The sequence below is a fragment of the Gadus morhua genome, chromosome 19 (assembly GCF_902167405.1).
Source record: "Gadus morhua chromosome 19, gadMor3.0, whole genome shotgun sequence".
In the NCBI taxonomy this organism is placed as follows: Eukaryota; Metazoa; Chordata; class Actinopteri; order Gadiformes; family Gadidae; genus Gadus; species Gadus morhua.
In genome coordinates, this window is record NC_044066.1 from 9,313,176 (window position 1) to 9,338,914 (window position 25,739).

Below are 25,739 nucleotides of genomic sequence, written 5' to 3' on the forward strand. Positions count from 1 at the left end.
GAAGAACTCCTCCTTTTTTTCAAACAATTGCTACACTGTTGTGTTTTTATAACGTCTTTGAGTGTAAGGCAATCACGTGGCAGTGAGTTACATCCGCACGCATCTCCATGTTTAATTCATCCGCTCCACTCAAACTATGAGTCTGAATGAGCAATCTATAAGGATAAATGTATAATGAGGCACAACACACATACAAAAAAAAAGAAAAAAGAATAAAAGCCATTCTCACTACACCTGTGCTGCCGCCTCCTGGACGGATACGACTCCTCTAGCGGGCACTGTACTATAAATGAAACGACAGCTTATGAGCCGTGCTCAAAGCAAGCAGGCGGCCGGAGAACCAAACACACATACACATACACACACACGCACACACACACACACGCACACACAAAGGACCGGGGATGGCGGGGAAACTACTGCGCCTCGTCGTGCTTCTCGTGCCGGGGCTTTTATCCACACACCTATGGACCGTGCGGGCGAACCGAGGCGGAGGCGGCGGTGGTGCGTCCCTGGAAGAGGACGGAAGGGACCGGGAGGGCGACGCGGAAACCCCTTGCGAAGTTAAAACCGTCACGGTGTCTACCCTGCCTGTACTACGGGAGAACGAGTTCAGCTTCACCGGCGGCGGTGGTGGTGGTTCGGGGAGCATGGTCGGAGGAGGAGGAGGAGGAGGAGGTGGTGGTGGTACTGGAGCAGGTGGCGGAGGAGGAGGGGAATCCCGTCTGTTATTATTCGTTAGAACAGACCTACCCGGACGAATTTCCGTCATGGATGATCTTGACAACACGGCTCTTCCTTACTTCACACTCGGTAGGTCCTCGCTTCTGTTCAAAGTGTTAGTTGTCCCTTCGCGGTACTTGGAGCCGTGCAAGTGGGCGCATTGGCCCCATGCCTTGTTGGATGTTCTAGGAAAACACGCATCTAACCTTTTACCTTAACCTTCTCTCTCTGTGTGTCTGTCTCTCTCTCAAAATAATGGTGTTTTTTTTGTTGTTTCTGTGTGTGTGTGTGTGTGTGTGTGTGTGTGTGTGTGTGTGTGTGTGTGTGTGTGTGTGTGTGTGTGTGTGTGTGTGTGTGTGTGTGTGTGTGTGTGTGAGCGTGTGTGTGGACATATTTTTATGGGATACCATCGATGACTTCGGCGTTCACGTGTCCCATCACGGTTGAATAAACTTGTAATACTTCTTAAAACGCATGGTGGTGTGGTTGGCAGCGCCCTCTGAGTGGGGCTTAGCAGTAGTGTCATGTATACCTGACACTACTGGCTTGTAGGGGCTCTGTATGAAACTTGTGTATGATTTAAACGTCACGCCTCATTGCCTACGTCATTTATGGTGCCCCTCCCCCATGTGTTTTACTTCCTGTGCTTTAAAATAAATACCCATCATAAGTTTGACAAAATAATGCCAGAAAAATCTATAGCGTCTTTGCCATGGCCTCTTTTACAAGCATAAATGCACTGCAGTTATATAGATAGGCTCAAGCTTGATCCAGAAAAAAACCTTATTAGTCCTCCTCAATGATACCCACTGCATACATCATCAATGACTGTATAATACAGCATTTTAAATTTGCATAGGCCAAGATACCGGAACTACTGTTGAGGTGTAAATACATTGTAGTGCCTTGCTTGATTCAGAATAGTTCTCTCCAGGGTTTTCATACTGTGTGTGTGTAGTTTATAGAGCATTGAGTGTTTACCAACCTGCCTAGTGTTGGAGAGGGGGGTAGTGATTTACTTAACGCGCTGGCGTACAGCAAGTGCATCACACCTGACTCAGTATGATTTAAAAACAACAGAAAGTAAGTAGGAAATCACTCTTGCAAATCCAATAATGGACCGACGAGAGCCGCAGAACAGCTTGCGAACAAAAGAAACGACGCCGGGCCACGGTATAAATCCGATAATGCCAGAATTAAAATAAAAATCCACGCGTTTGCCTCATTATCAGAGTGCTCATCTCTCTCCTCTCGCCCTCTCTCTCTGTCCGACTTCCATGCTCCTTTTTTCATATTCGGTTTCAATTTCTCTCTTCTTGTTTTTGTTTCAGAGAATGCAGACTAGACAGATTGCAGGGGCGGGGGCTGGTGGAGTGTGAGGGTCTGTGGTAGGCGGGGCTGGGGCATTAAGCTACTGAATCACTCTCTATTCTCATTAAGGACAACAGTTGATTAGCTTGGTGAGAAAGGCAGCCCTGTCCTTCCATTCAGCCACCGAGCAAATTTGTTGCACACAAGCACCACCAACACCACCTGCCCTCCACAATCCTCCATTCGGTGCTTGACTGCACACTGTTCAAGAAAAGGGCAGACGTTTTTTGTGTGTGTGTGTGTGCGTCTGTGTGTGTGTGTGTCTGTGTGTGTGTGTTGCTTTGTGTTATTGTGTGAAGCTTCACTTTGGTTTTGTGTGGATGTGGAATGTATGACTTTGCATTAGGGATCGACCGATACAGATTTTTTAGGGCCGATACGATACCGATATTTTTTCATCAGCCTTAGCCGATACGCCGATACCGATATTTAGAGCCGATACTACTTTTTTTTTTTTTTTTTTTTTTTTTTTGCTCCCTCAATCATAAAAATTACACTGATAACAAATGTTACAAGTCTCAATTAAAAAAAAGGAACATTTATTGAACTTCAATATAAAAAACTATATTTAACAAATAGTAAAAACAGGTGAACAACAAAACCAAAAATAAAATTGGCGAAAATAAAATTGGCGAAAATCGGCCGCGTATCGGCCGATACACGTAAAAACGCGAATATAATATCGGCCGACCGATATATCGGTCGATCCCTACTTTGCATGCCATTTGATGTGCCAGCAATCGGGGTAAACATACTTTTGCACACAGCCGAAAAGGCTCCTGGTTCAAACCCCAACCCACCCCCCACCCCCCCCACTCCGCCAATACCTGCTCATTAATGACGTGTGAATTATGTATTATTATCTAAAAAGTACTCAAACATTGCTTCTTCTGCACCTGCAGTTTTTGCCCTGAAAGGCAAACATGACACGTGGTGGTTACTGCTGATGCAGTCTGTGAAGAGAAAGTATACAGAGGACTGCGTGTGTGTGTCTGTGTTTGTGTGTGTGTGTTAGTCTGTTGTGTGGTGGGGCTTGTGGAGGAGCATATTGATTGTTTGATTGTTTGATTTGTGTGATTATGCGGTGTTCAATATTCATTGGCTTGCTGGCTTCGCGTCGGGCCAGAGTTCTGACCCATCTCGTTTAAACACTGATTTGGAGGAGGAATGGGCTGAACTCGTCATGCTCAAAGGGAAACCGTCACCCATTGGGTTTTTAATAATAGTACTGCTTCATATGCATGTGGCGAACAAAATCACTGTCTCATCATCAACTTTGTTTCCGACCGAGAAAATGGCAGTGAGGTTGGACCATTAAAATCATTTTTTGTTTACCGAACTTGAGGCAAATTGAGAATAAAAATCCTTGGCTAACGGTCAAGAACTAAGTACCTACATACATGCATGGCATTAGCTCTTGCATATAGTGTCACATTTTTGTGAACCTTTGTAATGATGTGATTAGGGTAATGAGAATGGCATGCTGATGAAGGACAATGTCATACGTTGGGAATATTTATGGGGAAGAAAATGTTGAAACAAATGCAAGGTAGCTTTAGGGAAGATGTATGAAACAACATTTTAACAACCACAAAGTCCGAACCAGTCCTCCCTTGTATTATTGTGCTATTCCTCATGTATCTTAGGGTTGCACAATACCAAAATTATGACTTCGATACGATACCTGCCCGAAAATACCTCAATACTTGATACTGGAACAATACCACGGTGAAAATCTAAAATATCTGGAGAAGAGATGAATTATGGTCCAGCTCAGTCTCGCTATGGTCTAACTTTCAGCAGCTTGGTCCTTTCCTGCTTTTTGGGCAAATTACGTTAATAAATTAATTCTATATGTCAGAGAATTGAATTCCGATTGAGGCGTATTCATATATATAATACGCCTCAATCGGAATACAATTCTTTGATGGGAATAGAATTCCATGCAGAATAGAAGAGGTGGTTTAGTCCGCTATAATCGACATGTATACACTTATTCAGATTGGTTTTGGGTTGGTGGTGCGGCTCCTTTTTAACTTAGAGAGATGGCATCAGCAGCTGCAGTAGTTCGCAATTGGACCGTCTGTACTTTTATGCACACGAACTAGATCGCTGTCAAGGGAAGTGGATTTTTTGCCTGATTCACGTCTTTCTTATCACTCTGCAAGTAGTCTGGTAGCTTATCAACCCCAGCGTGTCCGATTGCTAAGCGACGTCAACGTCTTTGGCGGACTATTTCTCTGCTGATCAACACAATGAATGGTAATTGTAAAAAGACACACCGTGTGAAGATATCGTTTCGTTTTGGCAAGGAGCCGTGTAATATGTGGGATAATGTATAGAACTTCGCCGGTCGTTATCAAAAAATAATACCCTTCAGGGCGAAGCATGATACCTCTGCTTCGTGTCGGGGTCCGGTTCGCCCTATCGGGGCTTATTTTCCAAATAACTCCATATTTCACTTCTCCCGTCTTTTCTCTCCACAAGCCGGGGGCTGTCGGCAAGCACTTCCAAACCTGTCGCCATCTCGTTGCCTCTCAGGCCCTGTCCACACTACCCGGGTAAATCTACAAACGCATAAATATTTATCTGTTTAGCCCTTCCGTCCACACGAAAACGGCGAATTCCAACACTGAAAACGATGCTTTTCAAAAACGATCGCTGAGGTGGGTGAAAACGCTGGATTCGCATTGTGGTGTGTTCAGGGTACATGGAGGCTTTCAGAAACGATGACGTTTGGTTGCCATGACACTGCCATGACGCTGACACAAGCTTGCGCTCGAGACCGAGACGCTCATCAAAAAATGGCAGGTGAAATGGAAATGATGATTTCTCTGTACAATGTACTTTTATATCTCCAGTTACAACTCGACATATTGTCTCAAACATATACGTCCGAATGCCTGAAGGCGAGCGCTGTAATTGCTGTGCTTAAGTGATGGGAAAAAAAACGGAAAGAAGGGTTCAAACCGTACTTGGAGCGGCGTTAAAAAAACAACAACTTGCCTTTGTACTTTTGGTTTGAGCCATATTTGTGCTTGTGAGTGAAAATGATTAGCCCGCTGATCAACTGCAACTATCAGCTGATCGCGCGCCTGTTATCTAAACAGAGAGGCGTGGCGGGAGACGCGTAACCATGACAACAACTGTTTATCAAAATCATTTCAGTGTGGAACGTGGATGCAATAAATTCCGAAAACGATAGTGTGGACGGAGATCATTTTCATTGCAAAATTTGCGTGTTTATATTTACCCGGTTTAGTGTGGACAGGGCCTCACTCGCTAAGTGAACTGCCTGCTGCTGAGTGCGAGCTGAGGGGCGCGCCCACTGACTAGCCTCTGCATGCAAGGAGTATGACTGAGAGTTGATGCTGCTTGTGTATGTTCAAGTCCTTTTGTTCAGTCTTTTTTCTTTCATATTTTCTCATTTTTTTTAAGAAAAGTTTTTTTTTTTTATAAAAGTATCGATACAAAAAAATTAGCGTATCATATCGTTTTTTGAGTGAGGGTATCGTGATACCCCTCTAGCATCGTTATACCGTACAACACTAATGTATCTTGTTACATGCTTTGGGTTGCATTATGCGGCTTATTAGCAATGAGTTTATAGGCTCCATAGATTATACAAACTGACGAGAATGTATTATTATACACCAGGCAGTCTATATTGTTTTTATATCAATATTTAGATAATGTTTGCTGAATCAATCCTGATTAATTCACTCCTCTGAAAACTGTATGCCTTAATATTTGTTTGATTTACGACGCAAGTTCTTCCTGCTACTCAAGTGGAGGCTGCTAAGTTTTAAAGTAATGTTAGAAATACAATATTCTCCAGGGAACGTATAGAAACAGACCCCCTGTATATTGTATATTTAACAACGATATTCGCACTACATATACGCTGTGTGAATATGACTTTATGGCTATTTTAGAGCTGTCTCCACCTGTCTTGCCTCACCATCTTAAACACACATTGTCTTGTCCTAAATCTTTTTTTAAATCTTATTTCACATCACGATCCGTCTCACAAAACCGAGTCAACAGTATAAAAATCGAGAAGGAATGGTTCTTTTTCCTAATACATTTCGGGATTTCTTAAAGGAATAACACAGTTTCGTCATTGGGATATATATTCCTGCCGTTTCCATCTCCAATCATTAAAATTAACCGGGACACGCAGGGGCCCCAGGGAGACGCTCAGCCTGGGGCACTTTCCCACCTTTGCAGACACATATAGGATCACGCAGAACAAACACCTTGCTTTGTCTACACCGCCTCTTCATTATACGCGCGCGCGCGCACACACACACACACACACACACACACACACACACACACACACACACACACACACACACACACACACACACACACACACACACACACACACACACACACACACACACACACACACACATACACACACACACACACGGACAGAGTTGCCTATGCTCAATGTTTAATATCGTGTCTGTAATTGCATGTTCGGGGTTGGGGATGAGCGTGTTAGCCAAGAGCTGGAGGGGTTTGATAACCTGGTTTTAAATGACCCCCCCCCCCCCCCCAGCCAACCCTACCCGGTCAACACACAGGCCTTGACTTAGCTTTATTATGGCGGAGCCGCCAGCCACGCAGAGCCCACGAGCTGAGGGAAATGGAATAACTAGATAAGAATGCGGCATAATCCAATCCCGTCTTACCGGTTTCACTTTCATTATCTGTTTATTGTGTGGGTTTGGGAGGCAAAAAGTAACAAACAAACTCCAGCGGCACAAAGAGAGAGAGAGTTTTAGGCAGTGAGCCTACCACGAGAGGCTCTTTATTTACCCTAATTGTGCAGTATGTTTGTGGGCGTTTAGTTTGTTTGCACACAAATAAAGTTTTGAAATGAAAAGTTTCATATTTAAGAAATCTGATGCCATTGTTCGCAGTAGATGGTTGTTATGGTGCCAATGTTAAGTGATGGCTAGAGAGCTGGCCTACAGGAAACGTTTAGGATACTTTATTTAGGATACACACAGTATCCACACACAGGATATTACAAATTCTCATAAATGCACTTCTCTCTTTCCTCCTCTTGTATTGTGGGAAACCAAGCCCCTGTTTCGCCGTCTTAAGTTTCCAGATCCCCTCCCTTAGAAGTCCTCCCATGTGTGTCATCATCCTCATTCTCCCTCTCTACTCTCCCTACCTCTTTCTCCACTCTATCTTTTAAACTATCCTCATGGGAGTATCAAAACATTTTTCTTGAGAAGAAGAAGATTTAAAGGCAATGGCGTTTAGCGCTGAGTGACCAAATGTCAGCTGCACTTGAGCGCAACGCTTTTCGTGGCGGTGAACATGTGCACGGCCGGGAAACGCTTCTCAATCACACGTCAAAACCCATCGTACGGTTGTTGGAAAGCTCTGGAGAAAGGTCAGGAACATTTTTCCCAACGGACATGACGGAGTATGCCTTCAGGAAGGGAAATTCTACAGACGGAAATATTCTGCAGTGTATTCATACATTTTGGTTGTATCCAAACGGCTGAAAGTGAATGGAGCTATGGGTAATTAAGGAGCAGGTAGGGCTCGTGCACCTCTTTTATAAGAAAGTCATCCCTGAACGGGAGGCCCTAACCCTCTAACTGGACGAATCTCGTGCAGACATTGGGGATTCAACCAAAACCCTTTCGTCTTGGAGAAACCAGTACACTATTCTGATGCACTTATATGCTTGCAATGGGCTAAGTTCAGTTTACCTTTTTGGTCTCGTGATATCAAAGGCTCTGGGGTCCTCACGACCTGCATCGGGGGTGATCTCAAGAATCGATCTCCTTTTGGTGGGGAGGGGGGGCTGGGGGCTGGATTCTGAGAAAAACAGCAAGGATGTTGCTTCACTTCTGTCCTGGTGAAATCTGATTTGGCCAGCTTAGAGCCAGAGAGGCTGGCTGCTAACATGTTGACTAATCGATCGAGGCTCTAGCTCCCTCTTACTGTGACAACGTGAGCAGATACCATTTAAAAAGGTGCTGTTCACACTGGGCACTTTGTAGCTTGATGTCTGGTCATGTTGTGGGCATTTTTTTTTTAAATATTTATTATGAGGCAACATTTCACTATAATAAATACTGGCGGTATACTTACCATTGGATTGAGTGTATCTCTCGACTTTCTATCGTTAAACTAAACCACGGTTCAGGTTCGTGTTTTTTTGACAGGTAATATACATTGGAAATACCACCATAATTATTTGGTGCCCTTGTATTGAAATCAAGCTCAAGTCCGGGAAAAAAGTGCTTAACAACAGCTGAACAACAAGAGCCCTTCAACCTTTCTCTTTTGGCCATTGCTGCATCTCCAGAGTGTTTATTTGCATGAAATTGACCCTTACTCAGCTTCTTTCCACTCCACGAGCTGCCAAGATCCTTGATTCCGCCCTTTCAAATGGTTTCCCTGTCGCCCTCGCCTCTAATTGCCGATGAGTGACTTGTGGTCGCCTTGCCTCTGGTCACTGGTGGTGTAAGTGCGTTAAGGGTGTTTGTCGTGGCCATCACCACCACAGAGGGAATTAATTGTTGTCGATGACCTACTGATTGCCCTTTTCAGCAAGTCCACAACAGGAGCGAGAAGAGAACAAGTTAAGGGCTCTGTTACTGGGCCAGTGCACAGTGTGGTATGCTTTGGTTTAACTGCAATGCTGTCATTGACCACGATACATAAAAAAATACAAAATATGTTGAGCCAATTTTATTTGTTTTTACTGTTGGGTTATTTGTAATACTCCTCTAGTGAAGTAAATTTACATTTTTATTTTGATTATATCACTAAAACGTTGTTTTATCTAATGCGCTGGAAGGTGAAGAGATAAACATAATTGCTTTTAGCTATTGAATGTGCCAAACACATGACAGCAGTTCAACAGTGTGATGTAATTTCACTCTTAGTATACACTCAGTTTATCTTAATAATGAAGACGCACATTGACTGTAACAGCATTAAACAAACGCAACAATATTCAACTCCCATCCAAAAGGCACAGGTTTTGAGCCCAAATGTTTGCATTGATCATTGATGACAAACCCACTTGCTCCTTGATGACCTAAATCTTCACTGTGAGTTGCTTTGCATAAAATCCAAATTGAGCTTAATTTGTTAAACGACTAAATAGTGACTAACAAAGCATCGGATTAGGCTTGACAAACCTGGTGGAAAAGAGAACAATTTCGACATCAACACTGCTGTGTTCCCTATCCTCAGATGGCTGCTCAAAGGGCTACCATTCGGCCTCCATTAGCCCACCACTGCTAGAAAGAGTCCACTGCTTTATTATGGAAAGCTTTGAAAGCTTCCAGTGGTTTGCTGATTACTCTGGGGGAGGGGGGGGGCACATTACAGTTAACCGCCTCCAGTCCACCAACACCAGCACCGCTATCCAGACTCAGTCTGTGTAAATCGAAACCAGTGTGCCTGCACTGCACTCTTTCATATCCAGACAGCATGAACAACAACCCCACCAAAAAATATAAAGGCCACAACTAACACACCACCTTTATCATCTTCCTCTGCGTTTGAGCGCGGATGCTGACTTGTCTGGGCTTTTTGATGATATTGTGTGTGTGTGTGTGTGTGTGTGTGTGTGTGTGTGTGTGTGTGTGTGTGTGTGTGTGTGTGTGTGTGTGTGTGTGTGTGTGTGTGTGTGTGTGTGTGTGTGTGTGTGTGTGTGTGTGTGTCTGTTTGTGTATGTGTGTGTGCACCACTCCTTATCTTTTAATGTAACCTAGGTCGTAAACGGTCTCTTCCAGGCCCTAGTAGTGTCATACCCCTGTGTATCATTATTTTCTCTAGGACTCAGACTTGGTGTCTCTCGCGTTTACCAGCGACCTCGAAGGGGAGAACATGCTATGAACTTGACACACACACACACACACACACACACACACACACACACACACACACACACACACACACACACACACACACACACACACACACACACACACACACACACACACACACAGTGGAGGGAATGACTTTATAAAAAAATGACAGTTGCTTGTTTGTTGCGGCGGTAGGTTATAGCTTATTGGTTAGCATGTGGGCGTTTTCCATATCCAACATGTTTTTGTAGGGAATCCACTTTATCCCAAAAAACTTTATGTTTTAATTACATGTTTTGAAGGGCCATTTCCTGCTTCATTTTATGGATGACATATTCCTTATGCCCTCGTTTGTATTGTATTCGTCTTGTCTTGTGTAAGAAAGTTAGCTGTTTTGGCTCTGCCATTTCACATGTTTTTATAGCATTACCAAGTTTGGTGCGGAATCGATGATGATGTGACTTGATCAAATAGCACACAGTGTGCTATTTTATATATTTACAACTCACTAATTAGTTATTAATTACCTATTATACCAATGACACTTTTGTCATGCTTTGTGTTGGTTATGTGCCAGTCCTCTGGTAGCAGACTTAACGCGAGTGCAGTTTGACAAGGGGAATCGAGGTAACAGCAGTCAAGTGTACCCCCCCCTTCCCCCACAAAATCAGACATCCACTGGGGACTGCGGTCTAAAGCCTTGGCTCGTGCACTTGTTCTGCCTGCCTGTCCGTACCTGTCACCACTAAACCAGGCCTGTCTGTCATTCCTCTGCTGGTCTTCTACTGCAGAGTGGATGTCTAAACTGCTGTGTCAGTGGATTCCTTTTTTCTGTTTTCATTTTTGGTTTTGGTTTTACATCACCCGTTGTTCATAACCGGCCGGTGCGCTACAGTGACCACAATGTCTTATGTCAAACTATTTTAAAATAATGATTAATACAACTTAATGAAATAATGATATTACTAGTGCAATTATGTTGCAATGCTATTGATGTATATTTTTCGTGTGTGTGTGAGCGGGCGCGTATTTGTAAAAATGATGGCAATTAATAATGTAGTTTTGAAATCGTCGGCCTTTGAAGGACAAGCTGGCGCCAGGGAGGCATCTATTTCTTATCATTAACCACGCTTTCAACAGAATCGCTGCAAAGCCTTACCCCTGGAACACAAGCACACTTGGATAAATGTATCGCATCCTCATACTCTGGGCTTCAAAGGGAAACAGAGAAAAACAGCCTAAATGTCTTCCTTTCTTTGGGGACAGGCCAGAGTCTACCAGATCACAAGCCAGATGAAAGCCACGCTTACTCTGGTTTAGGTCTGGTTTTCCATCCGTGTCTCTCCACTATGCCCCTGCTCTATGGGGTAGCCTCTCTCCTTGATCCATGCTCTTCGGTGGTTCCCTGTGTCCAGAGAATTCATATATCGACTACCTTTCTCGATCTGCAGATGGTAATATCTGACCGGGCTTGCGTTCGACCCAGCTGAAAGGTTTGGGGTTTGAATCCCACTGTCTGCAGCCTAAGTGTAGGCATCCTCGAGCAATAAAACTGTTCCCTGTATTTCACAGTGGAAAGGTGTCTTCTAAATGAAAATGGCAAACTACAGAAAATGGCAAACTCGGCAAACTACAGCGTTGTGAACTAGTCTTAGAGTCGGAACATACAGAATTTTGTCTCTAATTTTGTCTCTAAACATAAGATGACTGAGAACCATACAATTTGATTTTAACACCTTGAAAACTTTCCAGCTTGGCACCTATCAGTTTGTGACTTCTTGTATTCAAACCTTTTATTTAGCAATGTGGTGAATTACCACAATATCTGTCAACATTTGTCGAAAAAATGGTTATTTTACCCGAAGCCATAAGGACATCATGCCTAAGGATGCTAACCGTGAGTTAGATCTATTTGAACAAGTGGCGGCCATGGCTGCCTGTTTGTGAGGCTGTGGCAGAAGCTACTGACATGTTATTTCTCAAACAGCCTGCAGGGTCCTCCCATTGGTATTGGGAAAATATGTGATTTAGTTCTCGTAATATACATTTGTTCTGTTAGAATTTCAGTTGCTAGTTGAACTCCATATAAATAATTTGGAGAAGTCTTCTGTTTTGACAGTTTAACATGAAAGAGTTATTAAGGATTTGAAATGAATGAGTTTTCACCCAAGACTACTGTGGGAAGGCCATTCAATTCCAACCTTCAAGGTGCAAAATATGGTTGTTTTCACTGCTGGGGCTGCAAAAATGTCGATGCGCATTACGTGAAATCCATTACTTCATAATGATGTCAACAATGGATGATGTCAAGGAGCCTTCGCCCTTATTTTTAACAGTCCAAGTCAATCACCCCAAACACTAGATTACACTTCCCTGCATATCTTGTATATCCCCCTAAGGTCTCTATTGAGATGTGGTAGCTAATGTTGGGAATGAGTGTTTCAGCCTCTTGCTTTATCCACAGATGTTATGTTGTTCCATGTAATATTTGCCATTAGTTCCACAACAATTGCAGTAGTTGTCTTGAGTGGAAAAATAAAATACTGCAGAAAGCAAGTAGTAGCAGGTAGTTCGGCAGAAATCACAAAACATCTTGTTCAATTATCTTGGTGGATTTCCAGATTTATCTTTCCAATTTGGCCAAGTAAATGCTGAATGACAATTGCAGTGTTGGCCTCAATAGCTTCATGTGTACAATGCATGATTGTTATCTACAGAATGATCCATGATTTTTGCACACTATTTGGTGCCTGTTCAAATTAAAAGGTAAATGGAAAAACTACTGAAATAATAATGATTTGGATATTACCTAGCAAGATAGTTATTCATGACACCTCACTTTTAAAACATTCTGCTTTGCATGTACATGTCTTTCTTTTTCCTTTCAAGTGTGTCAGATTCAAAATGTCCCTTTTATAGGAGTTCCAACAAATTCCTACTAGTCTGAGGATAGAACAGCCATGTTAAGCCCTTGGGGAGTCAAATTTCGCCCGGACAGTGTGTGTGTGGGTGTTGGGGTGGGTGTTTGGTTGGGTTTAACAGAGAGAATATGTGTGTGTGTGTGTGTGTGTGGGCGGGGGGGGGTCTCATTGGTATGTGGTGGAGGTCTTCCTCGTGTTCGTTCACAGACCGCCGTGTACAGTTTCAGTTTGTCAGGTATTTTGTCCGTGCCTCTGGATTAGCCCCAATCCCTGAGCAATTATCCTTCAGACGTAATGCGCAGCAGAGCATGTAATACAGAGGTCCCCTGTAGGTCACACCACTTCTTCCCATTGGCTAAGAACAATGTGAGAGCAAAAATTATGGAACCGCGTGGATTTCTATGCTGCCTGATTTGCATGGAGGCTGTAAGTGCTGAAGCCTTAAGTGAAGAACAATGTGGTACAATTCGGAACAAAGGACTGTCTTTCTATAGGATCTTTAGGGATTTCTTTATACCAGTGTGAGGCTGTTTTAAATTAACGCAAAATTACTTCAAGGCAAACACAAAATAACCCACACTCCCAAGCTTAACATTAGGTCATTTTAACATGGAGAATATTTTGCTCTAAGATTGTCATACACGTCTGCCACATCTTTACTGCAAAAACTCTTTGAGATCTAGACTGATTTGCAGGGCAGGATAGTCCTATAGTTATGGTGTTTCATTCAAAGCCAGACAGTTCTGGGTTCAAATCACAGTAACTCCAGTCTGCCTGTGTGCGTGTTTTTTGAAAGAGGCCGAACGCTTTACCCACTAGTTAATTTGTGAATCTGAATTCACTGTTGTGACTTTTGATCAATGTGTACTCACAAATTAATGGAAAGCAAGCCTTCACCAGACTGAATTGTTTGCTGAAATCTTTTAGACATAATCTACTTTTAAGTGTTACCTGCGAATTACATTTAAGTGGGAATGGCAGTAACTAACAGTAAATATGTACTGGTTTGACGCAGAGAAGGTAAATTGAGAAAAATATTGCAATTGTAACTTTTAGTTCTCCGCTGTAGATGAGCTGTGGCGTGTCACCAGGTAATGACTCTTTCAAATTGACTTGTAGGGTAAGGAGATTAAGGAACGACACAAATATTCCCCATTCATCATAATATTAAAATGTATATGCATGAAAAGTTTTATCTCTTAATTGCACTATAAATCACAATTACACCATCCAGATATAGAACATTTTGTGGTTCACGTTAGAAAATGCCTCATAGGATGTTTTAATTATCTTTAATTAAAAGGCAATTATATCTAAATATTTTTCTGGTAGGAGACATGTTGGGGGGGGAACACAAGTTGCAACCACTTTTGTTTTTCACGGTTCCCATCAACCTCGACCATGTGACCAATGTTCCAATCCACGGGCTCAATCAGGACAAATGCACTATTAGCTTTGTAATGAGACAGCTTAGCAACAGAATTAATGGCTGTGTTGAAAATGGTCATCCCAGTGATTCTTTGGAAGGAAAGTGCAAGCGGAACCCAACTACACGTTCTGGGTTAAACCAATTGGTTGCATTCACAGAATTTAATAGATAGTTAATAATTGGGCCATATCGAACTGATTACGCCGTATCGATTTGCGAACTTGGTATGTTTACTCTTTTGCAGATTATATACAAGACCCAGGACCTTGGCCTTTCCAATATTATTAGGATTAATTTATTATATATATATATATATACACATATTGGATGGTATACCTGGGTATACCATCAGAATGAGAACTTGAGGTCTTGAAAGGTCAGAATGAGAACTTGAGGTCTTGAAATCTGAAAAGTGGACTCAGACAAAGTTAAATGCTTTGCTTCCCCCCATAAGGTTCCTACTCTGCTAAGGAAAGTTTATATTTGCTATGTGTTTTTTTTTTTGCCATGTTATGATTCTGACTGCATCGCATGCTAGGGAGGAAGAAGAAAGACACAGGTGTTTGTGTCAGTATGTGTTAACAAAATGGTGTTTCTATTTTGATGTCAGAGGGGGTTGTGACACTCACAAACAATACATCATATTTGGACTGCACTAACTTGTAGGTTTATCTACCCATCATGCATCTGGTTAGATAACTCAACTTCTTATGTCCCTCTAGGGTCGATTTGAAAGGGCTGTTGTAATGAACAACGACAAAATGATGGGTAAGAACGCATTTTCTGGCACATTCCGAAGCAAATAAGGCATGCAAAGGCTCTTTGTATAGAATATAGGTCAATGTTGAGATAACCTTAGCCACTGTTCTCCATAGAGTTTTTTTTTTTGGAACATCTCGACATTAATAAACTCAGTGACACCTCCAAGATGGATGCATTCCTCCGTAGGTTCTTCTATTACGGCTCCTGATCTGCAAGGATTTTCCTGACTGCGTTTATGATGAAGTAGTCAAGTGATCATGCGCCCGTCGCCGCTCGTCCATTATATTAATTGCATTCCTGTGACATAATTGCCGTCTCCCAACAATGGATCCCCGCTGCCTCTCGGAAACCTAATTGAGTCTGAGACAAAGTTCGGTTCTCCGAGGGCTAGACCTGATCTCAAGTACTTAGATTTTCTTTTCTTTCTTTTTTTTGGGTTCCTTAATACAAGCCTTCCCCCTACCCTCCTTCCTCTCCTGACTACTAAATGGTGTTTGATCAGTGGATTTGAGCCGACTGGGGCTTCTGAGTTTTCCTAACCTTTCGATTTGACCAACTGTCAAAGGTTTTTAAGTAGCTCATTATGTTACACACAGGAAATCAGTGTTGGTAACTTTCTTCTGCCTAAAGAAAGTGCAGGATATTCCTAAATAAATGTATTGTTCGTGACTACAACATAACGAAGGGAATGTAAAAGAAGATGTACTCTGGCTTGTGTGTTTTTGTATTCTCAAGATGTTATTCCCCTAGCCCCCCCTCTGAAAAAGAAAGTCTTGTTGGGACACCGAAGCTAGCAGATGTTATTCTCTCGTGGGTAATGAAAGGTTCCTAGTCAAGTCCGTCAGGAATCTCAAGGAAGGTCAGCAGAAAAGAACACGAGACCTTGGAATTGCCTTTTCTTTGGGTAAGATAACAAACCAGGCCAAAAAAAATAAAAACCCACAGCAACAAGATTTTAGTTTTTCACCCTGGTGAATCTTCCGATTTTGAAAATGACTCATTGTGATTTGATATTAAATGCCTATATATCCTTCAAGGCACACTGAACCGCATGATTGTTAACAGTGAGTGTTAAGCCCTTTTTGATTGGCAGAAAATATGTGATTATCTGCTGAATTGCAGACTTTCTGCTGTCCAATATTTGCTGTAATGATGTCCTCCATGTTTGTAATATAATTTGAGAATGTGCAACAATGGTGCCATTTCTGACACAGACAAGCCAAGACACAGATGCTTCCTGATCCCTGTTCGTACTTCGCACTTCAAACCCATGGTGGCACACCACGATGCAACCAGAGAGGTTTAGATCCGCATACGCAAGTTACAAATGTCTGTTCAAGGGTTCAATTACAGTCTCGCGGCATTCATTTCCCTCACTGTATCATACCCGATCATGTTTATGTGAAAAATGAAGTCAGTAAGACCTTTAGTGTACCTGACTCTGTTGTGTGTAAACATCTATCCAGCTGTGCGTGTGTGTGTGTCTGGGTCCGTTTGCGTGTGTGTGTAGTCTGAGTGCGTGTGTTTGTGTGCCCGCACTTAAAGCTTTGTCTTGAACTTCCAGGGACTGACAGAACAATAAATAATGGCCATTTATCAATGCTCCTCGAAAGGCGGCTGATTTATTTATGTCTGTGTCTCTGATTCGTTCCACTAATCCCTCCCCTGTGGTGGCTGGCAAGGGGTCGCTGTCACTTACAAATACACAATCAATCCACTAATTCAGTTGCCCGGCATAGCAGTGATTGAAAACAATTATACCCTATATCGCGGGCTTATGTTTGGTATCGTTTTTAGTATGTGGCTCGTGATTTACGAGCACTGTATCTATAGGCTTGTATACCTTTTAGTAGCAGAATGGTGTGTGTCGCGTGTTGCTGTGTGATTTGATTTTGCGTGATCCAAGAGGATGAGAATGAACCGCGTCACACTCCGAGAGGGTTTTATAAAGCCTGATTATCATTCAAAGACATTGCCACTGTTATCGTAATCCCCAGTTAGCCTTGATAAAAATGTTACTTTTCCAGTTGTCAGCAGGCTAGTCACATCGCCGTTGGGATAATTACCTCGTTTTTTCTCAGACTCTCAAACTAAACTATAAAGTATACACGTTTAGTGCTTTACAATGAAACTTATTTTGTGTAATCAAGGAACCTAAGCATTGCATTGAGTTATTTTTTTACGCTGAGCGACTGAGAGACTTTCATGCAGACACATGTGGATGAACAGAAAGACATGGGATGCTCTATTTCCATCTGAAATATTGGACATATCAACTATGTTGATTAGCCTGGCGTTGAAAATCACACACGCAAACACGCGTGCACACTCCACTTGCCTTCCATAATATTTGTCCTGCATTAGGCAGAAATTCAAGTGAATGAAAGCATTACATTGCTTTCATGACTCATTTCAAATTCCTATTTAGGAAGGGCTGGCAAACACCTGTCATTATTTGTTTGATATTTGCTTTTATGGCAAGCAATTAATTACTCAATTAATTCTCTCTCTCTCTCTCTCTCTCTCTCTCTCTCTCTCTCTCTCTCTCTCGCTCTCTCTCTCTCTCTCTCTCTCTCAGTGATTTATCCCTTGTCCTCGTTGAGTAAACAACAAGACACCGTTATTATTATTGTTGCCACGGTTTCCTGCCAGAAATGGTAGGGCGCCCTTTTGGATTTTGTCGGACAACGTCGCTATCAGCACCAAACACGCGACTCTTAGAAGCACCGCTGGGCCTTTTAAAGTTCCTGCGTGTGGCCTCAGAATGTGGGACACCTTCAAGGTTACGCTTTCCTCAGAGATCAAGCCACAGATAGATTAGTGCGGTCGGCTTGTTTTTAGCTTTCCGTCTTCTGTTTTAATGTATTTAATAACTTCAGATATATTGTGTTTTGCCAACGTTAAAAAGCATGTAATAATGTCATTTTGTTGGAGACAAAGGAGAAATTAAGCCGTTTTTAATGACTCACTAGATTGAACACAATTCAATTCATTTTCAATTTTATCATGTGCAATTAAAAACATAAATGTAACCATTTGATGCGTCACACCAGAGTTAGCCTTAGGCTAATTAACATCTGCAGTCCCTTGGTACAAGTTAATAAAACACATATAAAAACATCAAACATCACTCAACAAGTAAGAACACGTAACAAATAGCAATATATCGCACATGAAATGTCCCTCACCGGCACACATATACACCCACTACACGATCAGAGGGTGTGGCGACATGCGCAGCACACAACACTTCATTGTTTATAGTAGGGGTGTCCTCATGAAAGAACCACAACAAGTGGTGGTTCTCTAACAAGGACACTTAATATAATTTCCAGTAGTATTCTTTAGTACTATTTCCGACTAACACAACAGTAATCTGCCACATTGATGTTGAGTCCCATTAAAGTGAGAGAAAACACCTGCTGCAATCATTCAAATTGTTTCAGAGTATCGGTTGACACGATTTGCTGCATCACATTTTGGAATTTCACAGAATCCCTTTTAATTAGTTATTTGATGCGAGCGGAGAACCAGACAAAGCAGCCAATCACTGGTCAATTGGCATTTTGTTTGTGCGTACAGGAATCCTAAATAGACTTGTAGTGCAAAGCAATTGTTCCACTAATAAAGGACAAAGAGTTGCTTTGGTGCACATAGCCTATATATTATGCGTACTATGTAGTACGTACACTGCTAAATATTTGCGATAGTGTTTTGACTTTGATAACTAGATATATTAATGGCGACTGCATTAATGTTGGATTAGATCCAGTTGTAATTAGTGGTGGGTATCTTTTGGTCAATGATTTGATTCTAAAACGATTATTGATGCATCTCGATGCTAATTTTTTTTTTATACATTTCCATGCATTTCCATTTTCTATGTCATTAAAGAAAAAGCTGCTCTTAGTCAATTATAAGAATTAGAACTTGTTTGTCGTTCTTGTGTCTGGCTGTGAGTTTGCGTGCACGCTATGCGTAGGCTGAATCAATCGCGTCAAGACAAATCAGATTGGCCAATACACATTGAAGATATATTAAATAATTTCTAAATTACTCAAATTATCCCTCTCTGGTGAACAATGTTGCAGCCGGCGAACAAATTTAATAAAAAAAAAAAGAAATAGGATTATTAACTTATCTGAATCTAGACGGAATCATTCTAGAGAGATTCGCGATGCTTCGAAGAATCGATTATTTTTCCCAGCCCTAGTTGTAAATTAATGTGGCTGGCCTGTTGAATTAATCAAATTAAAGATAACCCAGGGTTCTCGGTCAATAAATTGCTAGCTTTTAAAATAAAGTTAATTATTAATCTTTGTGATACTCTAATTGTGTTGAGCATGGCTAACATACTCAAACATTTCCATAATTACTCTACGAATTGTAGTGCATCAAATTGTATCAAAATCACTTAGAGGGCATTAAATATTCACCATTGTAAGTATACATAGGCCTTTAATGTAAACACAGCCTTGGGCTCCCAACTGAATTGACCTGGCCTATAAATTATATATAAGCCACAGCCTGGTTGATATTTAATATTAAGTTGCCCACTATTTTACTATTTTATGATATTTTGGATGCTTTCGTCCAAAGCGACTTGGTGATTCATTTTTTTGGATAGTCTTGATGTCGCTCAGGAGCAGTCTGGGGCAAGGCAACTCACAGAAGCTAGCTACAGTCGTACAGTCGGATCAGACCTAGTACATTCTGGCAGGTTGTTGATCTCCCTACAGCCACTGCACTATCCGGCCCCATTTAAGCCAAAGCTAGCAATCTAAGCTTGACTGGTAGCCCACAAAGCAAAGGGAGATGGGTAAACGGTTTAGAAGAACCCATTTGCTACAAGGTAAATAATTCGGTCAAGCTCACCACTAGCATCAGTATAGCTTATAATTTAGGACATGATATCCTTGAACACTAAACATATAAAATGTGTGTATTTTCCCCCTACGTTTGTGTGTTTTTCTTACATATAGTTATTCTTGACTTGGGGATGTTTTTCAGGGATTTGCCTGCTCACACCCTGCATGGCAAGGGTCTGCTGCATAATTGAGTGGTCTGGAGGGGTCTTCGTTTATTTGCTTTCACGTTTACCAGGCCTCGAGCTGAAGACTTACCTCTTGGTCCACATTGGGTTTCTGCAAAACGGCAACAAGAACGTTCAACGATACGAAACAAAATAGAGTTGAGTACACGGACGAAACATATCCGGCCCAAAAAAAATATCTTCTGATAAAAGAGCTCCTAGTATATCCGATATAGCTGACAATAAATCTTATAATTTAAAGAGCTGAGAGTAGAGCAGATTATTTCTCCTAGAGCTGATAGTTCAAGCTTATACTGCTTCCATAGTCATAACCATAGGGCCCTCGAACTGCTTCCCACTGTTGTCATGGTCATGACATCATAGATCTGCTCTGTAGATTAGAGAGGTTTTGGACGTTTTCCACAGTCGCTGAAGACGACAGCACTAAATGCTAGGGGTGGGAATCTCTTTGAACCTCACGATTCGATTTGATTCCAGTTCAGAGGTCAACGATTCGATTCTAGACCGATTATCGATGCATCTTGATGCAACAATTTTTTTATGAACATTTCCATGTGTGATTATCAAAAAGATATATATACATCTGAGTTTGCTCCTCAGAGTTTGCTAATCTCTTCCTACTTTTGTGATGGTCATTAAAGAAATCAACAGATTAATTACCTTATGTAATATTTTATTAGAGAAAAAGCTTTTGTCACAAATCTGACTTTCTATGAACAATGCGATAATCAATGCAGCTTGCATTACAACACACTATGGAAGGTAAAAAATAAACAGATTTAGTTTTGTTTTCTTTCTAATCTTTCTTTTCCATGTCATTAAAGAAAAAGCTGCTCTTAGTTAATGATAAGAATAAGAACTTGTTCGTAGTTCTTGTGTTTTGCTGTGAGTTTGCATGCATGCTATTCGTAGGCTGAATCGCAATCGCATCCAGACAAATCAGATTGCCCAATACACATTGAAGATAAATTAAATAATTTTAAAATTACTCAAATTATCCCTCTCTGTCGAACAGAATGTTGCAGGTGGCGAACAAATTTAATAAAAAACACCAAAAACATCTGTTCAATCCGATTATTAACTTATCTGAATCGAGACGGAATCGTTCTACACAGAATCGCGATGCATCCGAGAATCTATTATTTTTCCCACTGCTACTAAATGCTTACGTTATTGTCTTGTTACCTGCCTGTGGACTACGGATATTACCTTGTTTTTTTGCGTCTGTGTTAACGTCTATGTTTAGCTCTGTTCCTATTTGAAAAATCAACCAAAAAATATCTAAAGATTTATTTATATTAATATAGATACATATATTTTAAGCAAAATAACAAAACAAAGTAATAGCCTGCTGTAAATCTCAAATCTCTCACCAGATGTCTGACTGTGATTCATCTATTTTGAATTGTAAAGTAGCTTGTGTTTATCTATTTTTTCTTTTAGGGTTTTACAGGTTAATATTTAATTTCGAAGCAAATAAAACTGTGCTCTCCCAACGCAATTCCATTGGCTTTTTACTTTTAACTGGATGTCGCTTAACACAGCCATTTGTCACGGGCGGAATAGAAGGGCAGCAAAGCAAAACTACCTGTCTTGTTCACTTACCTGAATTGGTTTATCAGGTTTTGCAATTTGCATCGCATTAAACTCTGTCTCTGTCACTTTAAATGCGTCAACACTACAGGCCGCCTTTTTAACTCTTCACATTTTTCATTTCATTGCGTATTATCTCGAAGAGAGACGGCGGTAGCATCAAGTGTCATTACCCAGAGATTCATAGTGTTCTCATTAGGTGTTCCGCTGTATGCTTCGCCGCCTTTCACTCTAATTAAGCGAGCCCTCGTGCGGTGTGTGTGTGTGTGTGTGTGTGTGTGTGGAAGGTCGCAGTTTCTGCAGAAAGTTTAAACATCTGGTGTTGCGGATGTCAGCCGCCCGTGTCTGCTCAGATCGACCGAGTTTTACATCACGGGGAGAGATTCTGTTTGCGATTTGTTGCTGATGAAAAAATAATGACACATTTGAGATGTGTTGCGGAAGTCATGTCAAAAGAGTTGCCTATAGCAGATGGCGAGCTCTTGTGGACGTGCAAGTCATGTTGAGTTATTAATAACCAGTAAGGATATATAATGAAAAAACATGATCATAGTTATGAATAGTGTGTGTGTGTGTGTGTGTGTGTGTGTGTGTGTGTGTGTGTGTGTGTGTGTGTGTGTGTGTGTGTGTGTGTGTGTGTGTGTGTGTGTGTGTGTGTGTGTGTGTGTGTATTCATGTATGTAATTTCATACATGAATATGAAATTACAAATATTGTGTCAGTCTCACCTTTTCAAAGTCTGAATAGGTTCAAACAGAAATACAGAGCTCCCTCCCACCAAATTTACAGTTATCGGATATCCTTGACCATTGATCAATCACTCATTGATCTTAATATCAATACCATTTATTAAACAATATAGACTGCCCTTGACGAGCCACTACTGACGTTTTTAAAATCTGTGGACATTTTCCCAGGCGGGGGAAATGCAATACACGATGTACTGCTGGAGTTTTATATTCCACAAATCATGATGGTATTTCCCCAGGTTACTGCTGGCATTCAGTCTGTAGCTTCAAAAAGTGTAAAGTGTTGCATTTTTATTGTTTATTTCTTTCTTTACAAGATTTAAAAGCAATTTTGATGCGCATTTCGAGACCCCTACGGCGAGTGTTGACTGTTTTTAGGAGCAGCCATACCGCTTTATTTGTAAAACAAAAAAGTAAGATAAAGGGATTGCCCTTGGATTGCTATTCCAGATATTGCGGTTTTACTAATGCAACCAATGTAATGTACATTGGGGTTTGTACTTCTCTGGAGAGCACACCGCTGCAGGCATTCAGAGTTATTTCTGTCTGTCAAAAATCTATATTGTGAAATGACATCATGAAAGATAAATAAACGGAAAAATATATGGCATAATGCATGATGTTTGCCTTAGTACTACATTAATGCATAATTGAAACTTGATTCCAATCCAAAAACTTGGAAATTACAAACAACTTTCTTTCTTTATCCTGTATCTATTTTGGTCATGTCATTTGGATTTGAAATATAGATATTTAGTCAAATATTAAACACATATTTAATACATCTGCTGCAATGCTGGTTAATAATCTCGCTGGCTTCTGTTGCTTACAAATTCTTCAAGGTGATTATGTCTTCCGTTTAACAGGCCATCGAGATGAAATTGCCCAATCGTTATGAGCAATTAAATGATTCCATGTGGAAATATAAATAAGCCATTTATTTAACTCAATGGGCACAAGGTATATCGTTTTCAGGGTTTATGTTTATAAAATAGGGGCTGTTGGGGCTAGGTTGGGTCTTCAATCAAGTTGGCTTTGATGGGAAAAAGATAAACGATGAGAATCAGCAAGTGACCAGGATTTGACCTTAGGACGGCATGCAAAATGTTATCATTGTGATGTCACAATTCCCGTCACAATCAAGATGTTTTTTGTGGAATCACCAGATTTCATATTGTTCCAGTAAAATAGAATTGTTGTTTTTTCTAATGGAGCTAATCCATGACTCAAGTTCCAAATGTTGCATTGCACTCACTCAGTTTAATTTTCCCATGTGCATGATGAATTGACATGCCATCATAACTGCATAACTCGGGATACAAGTAAGAACACTATCAGTATTATATCCATGCCCTATGTACAACAGATTTCATATCGGTCCAATACTGGACAGAAATAGGGTACTGACGTAAGAGAATAATTGGATTTTGTAGGATGTCTAAAATATAAAATAAATATGAATAATCCCCCCATAAAGGAGGAAGTGGGAAGTAATGGATCATATAAGTAGGCTGATAATACCAATAGTCAAGTGCTCAAATCTGATCTGGTGATTAAAACGCGTTATTGGTGCACATAGTTCTCAATTCAACTTGCTATTAATTATTCACCTATGGGATTATTGCAGGACAATCTTTGTTCTTGCAATGAATCTTACCTTGGGCTATCTTTCCAAAGGGCTACTTATGGGCATTAAGACTGCCCTTCCGATATGACTCTGGGAGCAAATTAAGGCGTTGCGTTTCTGCCTCACTGTGTGCCTAGCGGATTAGGTGTACGGAGAAGTGTGAATGTGTGTGTATTAATGAAGGTAAATGTGTGTGCGTTCTTGTGCTTGTATGTCTGCGCAGGTGCATGCCATGTGTAGCTGTGTGAGTGTGTACATAGTGATGTGCTTGTTTGAGCACACTGCTTTGTAACTCGTGTGTGTGTGTGTGTGTGTGTGTGTGTGTGTGTGTGTGTGTGTGTGTGTGTGTGTGTGTGTGTGTGTGTGTGTGTGTGTGTGTGTGTGTGTGTGTGTGTGTGTGTGGTTTACTCAGGGCTAATGCATCAAGGAAACATAGTGGAAAACTAATAACATTTGGCAGAGGCCATCCATTCTAGCCATATGATACTAAGTCTCTCGGCGGCCGTAGCTTTCTCAGTATACCTCGGCTATGGCTTTTAGCTAGCAGCACTCTTCCACAACAACAGCAATGCAAGCACACTCTACGAGCAGTGTTTATTTATACAAGTAATAATTCATCCATAATTACTGCCTGGATTATTATTTATGTACGGGATAGTGTTGTGGCTATGATGTTGGACTACGAGTTGGTTTGACCCACTGCCTTCCCTAAAGGACTAAACATTAGTGATTTCCTAATTTTACTATGCAGTAATTACTGCATAGTAATACATAGAGTTGTTCTATTTAATGATAGAATTTATAAAGATCAATAAACAAGGACATTGAGAACTTAAAGATAGCCCCAAAGGAAACTTAAAGGAATGACGATCCTTGGTACAACAATTAATTTTTTTCCATTGATCACTTTTTACCAGTAGTTTTGGTAATGCAATTACCAACATCACCAGGTATTAGACAGACGAAATATAGCTCACGTAAACACACGTGAACTGACAAACACAAACGCACACACCGACAGAAGAACAGCCTTTTCCAAACCATACAGGGCGTTACCCACCTGCAGATCACTGCCTCTAATCCGCATCGGCCCGAGATATGAACCAACGCACCGGTCAACTGAATCGGGTTGGATAGAAATGTGCTCACGGACCTTATGATCTCAATGAACTGTAGAGAAGATATCCCTCCCCCCACCCCATATTGGGCGGCCTTTCAGGTTCCCTCCTCAAGAAGTCACCCCTGGGCTCGGACTGTTGTAACAGCAGGGGGTTGTTGCTTTGGCGAGGCAGAGAGTAAGAAATTACATCTCCGATAGTATAGACTTCTCTGCGGGAGTCCCCCAGGTATATGGAGAAAAAACAAACAGGATCAAAAACAGTACAACATGTATGGGTTGGATTGACTCATGTGAACCGGGGTGTAAAGCAGCCATGAAGTTGGTCATGGTTTCGATTAAGAGGTGTCAGAGAGTGTGTAGTCGTGCGGTAGAGTGAGGTTCACCGGTTGGCGTTTGAAGTGAGTCGATTTTGCATGTTGAAAAAAAAGATCTTGGTGAGTGCCATGATACTACTATAAAATAGTACTGCGTTTTTTGCTCGATGCCGGCACCTCTCAAATGTCTTGGTCCGAATGACTTATTGCTAATT

At 41.3% G+C, this 25,739-nt stretch overlaps 1 protein-coding gene across 1 annotated transcript in view; it reads left to right on the forward strand.

Moving 5' to 3' along the window:
* Nucleotides 1-288: 288 nt before the first annotated feature.
* astn2 (astrotactin 2) overlaps nucleotides 289-25,739 on the forward strand; it is a 269,562-nt gene continuing 244,111 nt past the window's right edge. Inside the window, exon 1 of the mRNA XM_030341421.1 lies at nucleotides 289-813. Coding sequence (XP_030197281.1) covers nucleotides 405-813 — 409 coding nt within the window. The 5' untranslated portion in view covers nucleotides 289-404. The remainder of the gene's footprint in view (nucleotides 814-25,739) is intronic.